This window comes from Lampris incognitus, chromosome 4 (genome assembly GCF_029633865.1).
Source record: "Lampris incognitus isolate fLamInc1 chromosome 4, fLamInc1.hap2, whole genome shotgun sequence".
In the NCBI taxonomy this organism is placed as follows: Eukaryota; Metazoa; Chordata; class Actinopteri; order Lampriformes; family Lampridae; genus Lampris; species Lampris incognitus.
This window is the reverse complement of record NC_079214.1, coordinates 66,930,001-66,942,237: the sequence shown is the minus strand read 5'-3', so window position 1 is coordinate 66,942,237 and position 12,237 is coordinate 66,930,001. Positions and strand designations below refer to the sequence as shown.

Here is a 12,237-nt window from a genome sequence, read left to right as displayed (position 1 = left end):
GAGTTTGTCTTCTTTTGATGGCTGGGATAGCTGGTGCTGGATCGGCTGGGAGAGCTTGGTCTGCTGCGTCCTGTGGGCCCAGGGACCACGGACCTGTGCCTGAAGAGGTAACACCGAGGGCGGTCTGGCAAGACGCGGAAGCGGGGCAGGCTAAGCTAACTGCTAGCCCATGCAGACCGGAAGTTCCGATAACACCGAGGGCGGTCTGGCGGCTGCCTCGCCTAGCCTTGACTGTGTTTTTAGTGTCATCGTGTGGAGTGCGGGGAGGTGTGTCGAAGGTGTCTGGCTGGGAGAGGTGGCGTTGGATCGGCTGGGGGAGCCTGGTGTGCTGCGCCCTGTGGGCCCAGGGACCACGGCCCTGACCGGAGCTGCGCCCAAGGAGGAAACACCGAGGGTGGTCTGACAGGACGCGGAAGCCGGGCAGGCTAAGCTAACTGCTAGCCCATGCAGACCAGCAGTTCCAACAGTCGTCCTGGCTGGCGTTTGTTGCAGTTTGGATATGCGTCTTTGTCTTTGTGTTGCACTGCTGTGGGAGCGATGTTTTGTTTCATGTACGGAAGCGCATGAAATAAAATGACAAGTAAAGTGTTTCTGATACAGATTAATGCCCCTCTGCCTTCTAATGCTCAAAGAATGTCTCCGAGCAAGAACCAGTGTTGACCTCCTTGGGTGTGCTTCCTTCGTCCCAGTCAGTGATTCAATGGATAATAATGCTTTAAAGATTAAACGCCGTCTGAAAATCAACTCTCAGAAACACGCCTGCCGTAACACAATTGTGCGTGTAAGCGAAGCTTTCTAAACACAGCCAGCCATGGCAGGGGCCATCTGAAATCACTTCTTCATGTCAGCTTGAACCAAACAAGGCCTTCTGCATTCCTGCAGAGGAGGACTCCCCTCTCATTTTATGGATTAAAACTCTGGCAGCGGCGAGCTGCAGACAGCTTAATAACAGAGCGGTGGTTCCTGCTCCTCCGCCCAGTTTCTCAGAAGCTCTGGCTCCCCGGTACAGGGCCCTGGCACCCACCAGCAGTCTGCCCTGAGAGCCGAGGCTCATGGGCCTCTGGGCGTAATCTCTCCCCACTTCCTCCTACGAGAGACAACGGCTGCTATTAAACCACAATTCTTTCATTTCATACAGGACTAAATTGTCATCACGGAGGCATAAACCAGCCCCGGGCAGAGCTGTAATTATCCTACCCCCCCCCCCACCCCCGGTCATAACTCTCCCCTCCGGAAACCGCAGTGAACATCAACTGCAAGGGGAAAGAAAACTAGGTCATGTGACTGCTTCGATATCTGACCGCCGGGGTCACATGACTGCTGGTGTTTTCCTATTTCAATCTTTCATAACCACACAAAGACTTTCCCTGGCTTCAAAATCAGCAGCCTGGTGCAACCTTGCTGCAGAGTCAGAGCTCACATCAGACTTCCAGTTCCTGCATTACTGTCTTAGAGTACCAGACCGTCCAGGATCCACCAGCGCGGTTCCCATGATAAATAATTCACTTAAGTCGTCCTGGAAAACTTTCCATTTGAGGACGAAAAATAAAACCCATCTAATTACACTGACGTGGATTTTCTTTGGCTATTAACTTTTTTTCCATTATCGTGCTGACGCCGTAACGAGGCCACGGCTCGCCGTGCCATGCTGGCGAGGAGTTGTGCACACGGTTATCGTTTGTGTTACCGTTTGTGTTTCTGTTCGAATTGGCGCTGAAATCAGGTTTAATCACTCCTGGAGAGGGGCGTCCGGGTGGCGTGGCGGTCTATTTCGTTGCCTACCAACACGGGGCCTCGCCAGTTCAAATCCCCGCGTTACCTCCAGCTTGGTCGGGCGTCCCTACAGACACAATTGGTCGTGTCTGCGGGTGGGAAGCCGGTTGTGGGTGTGTGTCCTGGTCGCTGCAATAGCGCCTCCTCTGGTCGGTCGGGGCACCTGTTTGGGGGGGGAGAGGGGGAACTGGGGGGCAATAGCATGATCCTCCCACATGCTACATCCCCCTGGTGAAACTCCTCACTGTCAGGTGAAAAGAAGCAATTTCCACCGCTCGGAAGAGTGGTGGAAATTGGCCAAGTACAATTGGGGAGAATAGAGGGGGGCGGGAGAATTCCTGGAGAAAAACTACAGCGATAACAACTAATGGCGCAATGCAGTCGTGTCCGTATGCGTAATGCACATGCAGCACTGGCGTCTCCCTCCAGTGACCACGAAATGATTCAGACATTTTGTTTGGTTTTCCATTGTGAAAAGACGAACATCTGCTGGCTGTGATTTCAGCACACGTTGCAGGATCAGCGCAGGGCGAAATAATGGCGGCGTAGAACATTAACGCTGTAATTGATGTGGCGCCACTGGTTGTGATAGGAATGCAAAAACAATCATTGAGTAACGAAGTCATTAAGCCCTCCCACCGGCGCAACCCGGCCTCATTCAGTGCCGTTATCACACGGTGCTGAAATCCCAGAAATGAGAACGGTTTGGAACCAGGCCACACCAAACCCAGTTCTAATGGCCATGCCATAAGAACTGGGTTTCTTCCCATCCTCAGAACCGTTTGCTGTTGCTACGGAGCAGCGCCAAATGTTGCCGACACTTAAAGGAACAACGGTTCTCTATAATGCATCAGCAGGCTCCTCGTCATACCTGCAGCTTTTTGGAAGGAGGATACCGCTTCCTGTAGGCCAGCCTGGGTCTGGCGGTCACTACGGGTGCCAATCTGGGTGTAGAGAGCGGCCATGTTGAAGAGAATGCTGGCCTTCTCCAGGGAGAGGTTCTGCTGGCACACCGGCACTCCCGTAAAGGAATCGTACCTTGAGGAGGAAGAGAAGAACAGTGACAGCACTAGACAAAATATGATCAAGAAATAAAGCACTAGGCGACCAGGTGGCATGGCGGTCTATTCCGTTGCCTACCAACACGGGGATTGCCGGTTCGAATCCCCGTGTTACCTCCGGCTTGGTCGGACATCCCTACAGACACAAGATTCCAACCCACAGACTCTCATCCAGCAAGCTGGATGTGGGTATGTGTCCTGGTTGCTGCACTAGCGCCTCCTCTGGTCAGTCGGGGAGCCTGTTCGGGGGGCTGGAGGGAATAGCGTGATCCTCCCACACGCTACGTCCCCCTGGTGAAACTCCTCACTGTCAGGTGAAAAGAAGCAGCTGGTGACTCCACATGTATGGGAGGAGGCATGTGGTAGTCTGCAGCCCTCCCCGGATCAGCAGAGGGGGTGGAGCAGCAACCGGGACGGCTCGGAAGAGTGGAGGTAGTTGGCCGGATACAATTGGGGGAGAAAAAAGGGGAAATTCCAGAAACAAACAAACAAGTAAATAAATAAAGCACTAAGGTGATACAGATAAAAAGCAACATGAATTAACAACAGTTGGAGAAAGAAACTAATAATAAACCGACACAAGTGGGGGGTTTGAATCCTGGGCGGAAGTTAGCAAGAGCTAGCGACATTTTGAAAACGAACTGCGAAAGAATCCGCCCCCACACGTCTGTCTAAAAGCCTCTTGAACACACAAACTGATTGACAGCAAGCAGGGACCAATGGAGATACCGGCTTGCGAAGCACTCCCCTGACTGGCTGATAAGGAGCAGGTACAGAGGACACTTCCTGTTTCCGTTTACAGCGTCCAGGACGGCCACAGACATCGGGTTTAATTCTCAGCGCATCTACTTACTGGACAGCTGCTGGGATGTACAGAGTCTGAACAAAGATTATGAAAAGTGTTCCAAATTAAAATGGCCGACAAGCCACCTTAATGTGAAGATATAAAAGGCGGCCTTTAAAAAATATGGCAGCCATCATAATGCTGACAGTAGTCTTCTCCATCATAATGCTGGCAGTAGTCTCCATCATAATACTGACAGTAGTCTTCTCCATCATAATGCTGACAGTAGTCTTCTCCATCATAATGCTGACAGTAGTCTTCTCCATCATAATGCTGACAGTAGTCTTCTCCATCATAATGCTGGCATTAGTCTTCTCCATCATAATGCTGGCAGTAGTCTTCTCCATCATAATGCTGACTGTAGTCTTCTCCATCATAATGCTGGCAGTAGTCTTCTCCATCATAATGCTGGCAGTAGTCTTCTCCATCATAATGCTGGCAGTAGTCTTCTCCATCATAATGCTGACAGTAGTCTTCTCCATCATAATGCTGACAGTAGTCTTCTCCATCATAATGCTGGCATTAGTCTTCTCCATCATAATGCTGGCAGTAGTCTTCTCCATCATAATGCTGGCAGTAGTCTTCTCCATCATAATGCTGACAGTAGTCTTCTCCATCATAATGCTGGCAGTAGTCTTCTCCATCATAATGCTGGCAGTAGTCTTCTCCATCATAATGCTGGCAGTAGTCTTCTCCATCATAATGCTGACAGTAGTCTTCTCCATCATAATGCTGACTGTAGTCTTCTCCATCATAATGCTGGCAGTAGTCTTCTCCATCATAATGCTGGCAGTAGTCTTCTCCATCATAATGCTGGCAGTAGTCTTCTCCATCATAATGCTGGCAGTAGTCTTCTCCATCATAAAGCTGGCAGTAGTCTTCTCCATCATAATGCTGACAGTAGTCTTCTCCATCATAATGCTGGCAGTAGTCTTCTCCATCATAATGCTGACAGTAGTCTTCTCCATCATAATGCTGACAGTAGTCTTCTCCATCATAATGCTGACAGTAGTCTTCTCCATCATAATGCTGACAGTAGTCTTCTCCATCATAATGCTGGCAGTAGTCTTCTCCATCATAATGCTGGCAGTAGTCTTCTCCAGCATAAAGCTGACTGTAGTCTTCTCCATCATAATGCTGACAGTAGTCTTCTCCATCATAATGCTGGCAGTAGTCTTCTCCATCATAATGCTGGCAGTAGTCTTCTCCAGGATTGAAACTGGATCTGTCATGAAGTTCTACTCTGTCTGTCTCTTTCTCGTCTTATCATTTTACCTCCTTTTTTAAATGTCTCATCTTTTGTGTCAGTCTGTGTTTCTTCTCCTTCTTGGGCAACAGACTGTGTAGGCTGGGCCAAGCATGTGCTTGTGGATGTGTACTAAAACTAAAACCAGTAACATGAATCAACGTTATCTGTCCAACTCTTGACTCCTTGTCACGTCCGTCCATTTTTGTTGTTCTGTGTTTGGATTTTCTTTACTTTTTCCTTCCGATTTGATGTCTTCTATGTTATTTGTTTGTTTGTCCCTCTCCCCCCTTTTTCACCCGAAATGTACTTGGCCAACTACCCCACTCTTCCGAGCTGTCCCGGTCTCTGCTCCACCCCCTCTGCTGATCTAGGGAGGGCTGCAGACTACCACATGCCTCCTCCGATACATGTGGAGTCACCAGCCGCTTCTTTCCACCTGACAGTGAGGAGTTTCACCAGGGGGACGTAGCACGTGGCAGGATCACGCTATCCCCCCCAGTTCCCCCCCCCCGAACAGGTGCCCCGACCGACCAGAGGAGGCGCTAGTGCAGCGACCAGGACACATACCCACATCCGGCTTCCCACCCGCAGACACGGCCAATTGTGTCTGTAGGGACGCCCGACCAAGCTGAAGATAACATGGGGATTCGAACCGGCGATCCCTGTGTTGGTAGGTAACAGAATAGACCACTACACTACCCAGACACCCCACTTCTCTGTTCTGTTGAGGTCCCACCGTAACATCACCTATATGTGAGCTGGGGGGGGGGTGCAGACCCCACACCTCCTCTGATAGAATGATTAAACTGATGAGCCTTACGTACCAAGTGAAGAAGATCCCCGTCTGTCGTGTCGGGGAGAAGAATCGGCTCTCCAGCAGAGGAAGATGGCTGTAGTATTTGGTGAGCAGCTCCATCCCTGCCTCGTTGCGGCTAGGCGTCCGGCAGGCCTGGACATAAACACAGAAAAGACAACAGCATCCTGGTTTGATCATGTTTGTGGTAACAGACTGGAGACCAGTCTGACAGTCTTTAGTAACTAACTGGAAACCAGTTTAATAGTCTGTGGTAATGAACAGAAAACCAGTTTAATAGATGGACTGTGTCTGATTCCTGATCGGTGTGAATCAAATGTAGTTAATGCAGTACCTGTCGCAGGTCCATCAGATCTGCAATCTCATCCTCAAAGCTGTTCCCATCCTCACTGTAGTGCTCCAGGATGAAGTCCTGTCATCGACAAACATGTTTACTCACTCACTTCCAGCAACACTCATCACCATAGCAACACTAAAGCTACAAATTAGCACATTCACACAAAGTAAACAAAAAGCAACACTCCATATCAGCATCGTAACCATTACAGGGACGGTTTGGTTTCTAGTATTTTTACTGTATCCTACTTACACAGTCTGACAAACTTGTGGGTACCTTCATCATGTCTGTGTGGTGCCCCAGTGGCTGACTGGTTACAGCACATGCCACATAACCACAGCATCCCTGGTTGGATTCCAGCCAGCGACCTTTGTTGTATGTCGTAGCCATCTCTCTGTAGCCTCATTTCCTGTCTGCCACATCACTATCCTCCATCCAATAAAGGCAAAAATGCCAATAAATAGATAAATACATACGGGTGCTCTGGTCTCCTCCCACAGTCCAAAGACATGTAGGTCAGGTGAATAAGACTTACTAAATTGTCCCTAGATGTGAATGTGTGTGTGGGCCCTGTGATGGCCTGGCGGCCCGTCCAGGGGTTCCCCCCAACCTGCCGCCCAATGACTGCTGGGATAGGCTCCAGCATCCCCGCGACCCGGAGTAAGGATAAGCGGCTTGAAAAATGGATGGATGGATGGATGGATACTGTGTGTGTACAGTATGGCGGGACGTTGAGTTTAGCCTAGCTCCATTGCTGGGTGTCTGTTGAGATCATTAGCAGCTCCTCTCAAAAGAAGGAAATACACTTTTTTTTCGAAACCGCACATTTATGCTGTTTACTTGTTAGCAGAACCAACGCATGGGCTGTGCGAAGTGTGCGACCACACTGGGCCTCGCACCTGACCTACAATCCGGCAGTTTGTGGGTTTTTTATATATATATATAATGTTTTATGACTGTTGTTGACCCAATCATCCAACACATTACCCAGCTCAACCTGCAGCACACTCCTTCAAACTCACAACAAGCGAACACTCTGACCCACTACCAGCGTCTTCTGACTCCTCACGGGTCCCCCCCCCTTTTTCTCCCCAATTGTACCCGGCCAATCACCCCACTCTTCCGAGCCATCCCAGTCGCTGCTCCACTCCCTCTGCTGATCCGGGGAGGGCTGCAGACTACCACATGCCTCCTCCCATACATGTGGAGTCACCAGCCGCTTCTTTTCACCTGACAGTGAAGAGTTTCACCAGGGGGATGTAGCGCGTGGGAGGATCACACTGTTCCCCCCCAGTCCCCCCCCGAACAGGCGCCCCGACCGACCAGAGGAGGCGCTAGTGCAGCGACAAGGATACATACCCACATCCGGGCGTCCTGCCCGCAGACACGGCCAATTGTGTCTGAAGGGACACCTGACCATAAACTGACAATAAAGTTGTATCGTATTAATATCACAACACTGTTGGCCCGCAACGGAATCGAACCCGTGTGAGCGACTGAATACCAGGTGACCTACATTTTGTCAGGTCGACTATCTCCGTCACAGTCTGTTTGCACGGCGAAACGTGACAGGGCTATCAGGATGAGATCGAGCCCGTGACGAGGAAGAGGTGAAGGGGAACGTTTCACTGTACCTTGAAGGGAACGGAGAAGTCCATCTCTTTGGTTTCCTTCAGCCCCAGCGGGATGAGGGGGATGTTGGCTCGCTCCCTGTGCACCAGTCACACAGACACAAGCACTTATTAGACACGTCACATGAAGGCAAGAACACAGCATCACACACACACACCAGGACCTCTAAAAGACCAACATAGTACAACAGTGCATTTTTTTTCTCCCGTTTTCTCTACAGATGTACTTGGCCAATCACCCCACTCTCCCGAGCCGTCCCGGTCTCGGCTCCACCCCCTCTGCCGATCCGGGGAGGGCTGCAGACTACCACGAGCCTCCTCCAATACATGTGGAGTCGCCAGCCGCTTCTTTTCACCTGACAGTGAGGAGTTTCACCAGGGGGATGTAGCGCATGGGAGGATCACGCTACCCCCCCCCCAAACAGGTGCCCCGACCGACCAGGGGAGGCGCTACTGTGTCGGTAGGCAACTATCTAAAATGAACTAGGTGTACTGACCATGCCCACCAACGAGCTTCTATGCCTGCTCTTCAGAAAGGTTTTCCTCAGTCTTAAGAGTTATGGGGGTTGCTAGGTGGTCCTGTGTAGCTGAAGGCAGCTACTCTGACAGGGTGGGGGTTCGATTCCAATTGGTTTTTTAAATCAGTTTTGGTGGATTGTCATCATCTGGCTCATCAATAGTTCGTTTCGGTTCTGCAAGTCCCAGAGTTCCACGAGAAAAGAAGTCGACCCTAAACACGCAGAAAGCGTTCTCATGCAGGTCACGGTTTCAAACAGTCGGAGATTTTGGTGCAACACCAGCAAGATAATCCAGCAGGAGCATTTGCGTTTTGGAGAAGAAGACTGGTGAACAACGTCATCTGACACAGTAATGCTGAGCAATCTATCAAACCAGATCTAACAAAGTAAAGCTAACTTGACCTTGGCTAATGGTTAGCTTCCTATTTTAGCGCCTGTCGCGTGCTCGTTCACATTTGACCTGCAGGTCTTCTTCTTGGTGACAGATTCGACTCATTTCCTGTGCACGCTCGATTACACTTGACAGCGTGGCGGGGGTGTCGGACCTCGCTGGCACCGATGGTAAATAGCATATAGCACAGAAATGCTAATACAAAGAATGACTGTTGCCATGGAAATGTTTTTAGCCACCCACACCTTTACTCTTGATAGTCATGGACGCTTTGACAAAGATGTCACTACTTTGATTTTTAATTATCAGCCGCTTCTCCGGGGTCGGGTCGCGGTGGCAGCAAGCTAAGTAGGGCACTCCAGACCTCCCTCTCCCCGGCAACACCCTCCAGCTCCTCCTGGTGGATCCCAAGGCGTTCCCAGGCCAGACTGGACCAGTAGTCCCTCCAGCGACAGTCCCCGGGGTCTCCTCCCAGTTGGCCGTGCCTGGTAAACCTCCAAAGGAAGGCGCCCAGGAGGCCTCCTGATCACATGCCCGAACCACCTCAACTGGCTCCTTTCTCTAAATCTGAGTCCGGACACCTACAGAGGAAACTTATAAGCACTAAAACAAGGGAATGTGACTTCCTGGATGCTAGACCAGCAAGCAGTCTCTCTCACCTCCAGCTTCTGTGACAGCAGATCACGTAACTCCGGCGGTCTTACTTGCCAGCACAGACACAACCCAGCATGCCGTTAGCTACCTTGCTCTGGTTAGGCTTTGGGTTAACCTGGTGTCTTTGCTTTGACGGATGAAAAGCAGGTCCGTTGTTTATCAGAGCTGAGGAAACACCTCCTGAGGTCACAGAAAGGTCCATCAGTTCATCTGGACAAAAACGCCTATGTAGGGAAACGTTTCATCGCTCGTCTAAGTGACCTCTTCAGTCACCTGACAAACCCCTCCTGCCGATTAGAAAGGCTCGGCTCCCCCTTCGGCCCGGTATGGAGGGAAAATGGCTGTTTCACATGTACAAATCAGGTTGCTACAGGAATTTATGCTTTATTCTCTCAGCAAATGTTATGAACCAGCCGAGTGAAACGTAAAGGCACGAGCCGGCCCGAGTCAGTCAGTCCAAACTAGTTTAACGCAGGTCCTTGTTCTTTAAGACGGGCTTGGGCCTTGTCACTTGACAGGAAGAACGCCACTCCTAAATGTCATTCATCGCCTGGTGATACCGGAGCCTTCCTCAGGGTCCGTGACTCACAGAACCTCAGAAACACAGAATGATCGGCATCTCATGCAAGAAGCTCAACAAAACCGACCAGCCTTTGACCACACACACACACACACACATACACACCTTTACGGGTCATGGCGCCAGTTATGGAGAACGTTAAACAGATGGCTATCACTGCTGCAGCCCTGCCAAGTTCTGGTTTACCTTACAGGACAGGTTCACGTGTTGGAACCCAGACTTCATCAAAACGTTCTCAGATATCATCCAGAATCATACAAACAAAAAATGTAAAAAAAAAATATTTTTTGGGGGGGGGGATTTTCCCCTGTTTTTTTTCCTCCAATTGTACTTGGCCAATTACCCCACTCTTTCGAGCCGTCCCGGTCTCTGCTCCACCCCCTCTGCCGATCCGGGGAGGGCTGCAGACTACCACATGCCTCCTCCTCCCATACATGTGGAGTCGCCAGCCGCTTCTTTTCACCTGACAGTGAGGGGTTTCGCCAGGGGGACGTAGCGCGTGGAAGGATCATGCTATTCCCCCCAGTTCCCCCTCCTCCCCGAACAGGCCACCCCAACTGACCAGAGGAGGCGCTAGTGCAGCGACCAGGACACATACCTACATCCGGCTTCCCACCCGCAGACACGGCCAATTGTGTCTGTAGGGACGCCCGATCAAGCCGGAGGTAACACGGGGATTCGAACCACCGATCCCCATGTTGGTAGGCAACGGAATAGACCGCCACACCACCCAGATGCCCTATTCAGAATATATTCTGAATAGCAGCAAAGCTTTTTACATCTACTTTTTTACATCTGATGCAGCAGATGCCATATGTACACTGATGTAAGTCTGAGAACAGCAGGTCCTGTGGTGTAGATACAGGCCTGTACTTTTGAACTAAACTGGTGTAGGTGACGCAAGAGGAGAAGAAGTGCGTAATACATTTAACATGATAAAAAGGGATTGCTTGCCCTTATTTTTACCCCAGTGGAACATATTAAGATATGTCTGACTGTACTGTGAGCTTCCCATCTGGTTTTTGAAGGTATAAACCGTTTCCCCATTGGACTGTGCTGAAGTCCAACAAGAAGATTCAGTCGAGTTTTCAGTTTCTCAATACTCAAGTGATCAGTGAAGTTTTTGTCTGTACGATTCTAAATCATGCTTGAGGATAATGGCTTCTGCCTCCGGTGTGGGAAGACGGCAGCGCGAACTTACGTTTGTGGCAGCCTCACCCAGTACCGTCCACGCAGTGCCTTTGTCCACGTCTAAATTTGTGTCTTGGTTTGATGGCTGGGAGAGCTGGCGCTGGACCGGCTGGGAGAGCTTGGTCTGCTGCGTCCTGTGGGCCCAGGGACCACGGCCCTGCCTGGAGTTGCGCCCGCGGAGGAATCATGGAGGGCGGTCTGACAGGACACGGAAGCGGGGCACGCTAAGCTAACTGCTAGCCCATGCAGACCGCCGGTTCCGATAACACCGAGGGCGGTCTGGCGGCGGCCTCGCCTAGCGTTGACTGTGTTTTAGTGTCGTCGTGTGGAGTGTGGGGAGGTGTGTCGAAGGTGTCTTGTTGGGAGAGCTGGTGCTGGATCGGCTGGGAGAGCTTGGTCTGCTGCATCCTGTGGGCCCAGGGACCACGGCCCTGCCTGGAGTTGAATCATGGAGGAATCATGGAGGGCGGTCTGACAGGACACGGAAGCGGGGCAGGCTAAGCTAACTGCTAGCCCATGCAGACCGCCGGTTCCGATAACACCGAGGTCGGTCTGGCGGCGGCCTCGCCTAGCGTTGACTGTGTTTTAGTGTCGTCGTGTGGAGTGTGGGGAGGTGTGTCGAAGGTGTCTGGCTGGGAGAGCTGGTGCTGGATCGGCTGGGAGACCTTGGTCTGCTGCGTCCTGTGGGCCCAGGGACCACGGCCCTGGCTGGAGTTGCGCCCATGGAGGAATCATGGAGGGCGGGCTGACAGGACACGGAAGCGGGGCAGGCTAAGCTAACTGCTAGCCCATGCAGACCGGCAGTTCGGACAGTCCTCCTGGGTGGTGTTCGTTTTCTGGACGGTGGAATTTTTGGACTGTGTTGCACCAAGTGGACTGTGTTGCACCAAGTGGACTGTGTTGTTAAGGGTTTGTGTTTTGTTTTGCTTTTGTTGCTTTGTTCCCTCTGCTTTTACATGTTTTTGATGGTGTCGTTTTTGGGAAACTTGGGGCGTGTGCCTTTGCCGTTCGTGTCGCACCGCCGTGGGCTGGGGGAAACGGGATTTCGTTTCTTTTGTGCGCACAAGTACACGAGAGAAATGACAATACGCTGTTCCCGATTCCTGACGTAAACCTGGACTGAGCTAGTCCTTCTTTTGTGAGTCAAAAGCTTCGGGAAGACACCGACTTGGTGCACTGAAACGTGACCTGTCG

The 12,237-nt window shown here is 51.1% G+C and overlaps 1 protein-coding gene across 1 annotated transcript in view; it reads right to left on the bottom strand.

Annotated features, from left to right (window-relative positions):
- rhpn2 (rhophilin, Rho GTPase binding protein 2) overlaps positions 1-12,237 on the bottom strand; it is a 47,890-nt gene that overhangs the window by 17,361 nt on the left and 18,292 nt on the right. The window contains exons 4-7 of the mRNA XM_056278763.1: positions 7,713-7,788; positions 6,076-6,153; positions 5,752-5,876; positions 2,645-2,811 (exon numbers count right to left, since the gene is read on the bottom strand). Coding sequence (XP_056134738.1) covers positions 2,645-2,811; positions 5,752-5,876; positions 6,076-6,153; positions 7,713-7,788 — 446 coding nt within the window. The remainder of the gene's footprint in view (positions 1-2,644; positions 2,812-5,751; positions 5,877-6,075; positions 6,154-7,712; positions 7,789-12,237) is intronic.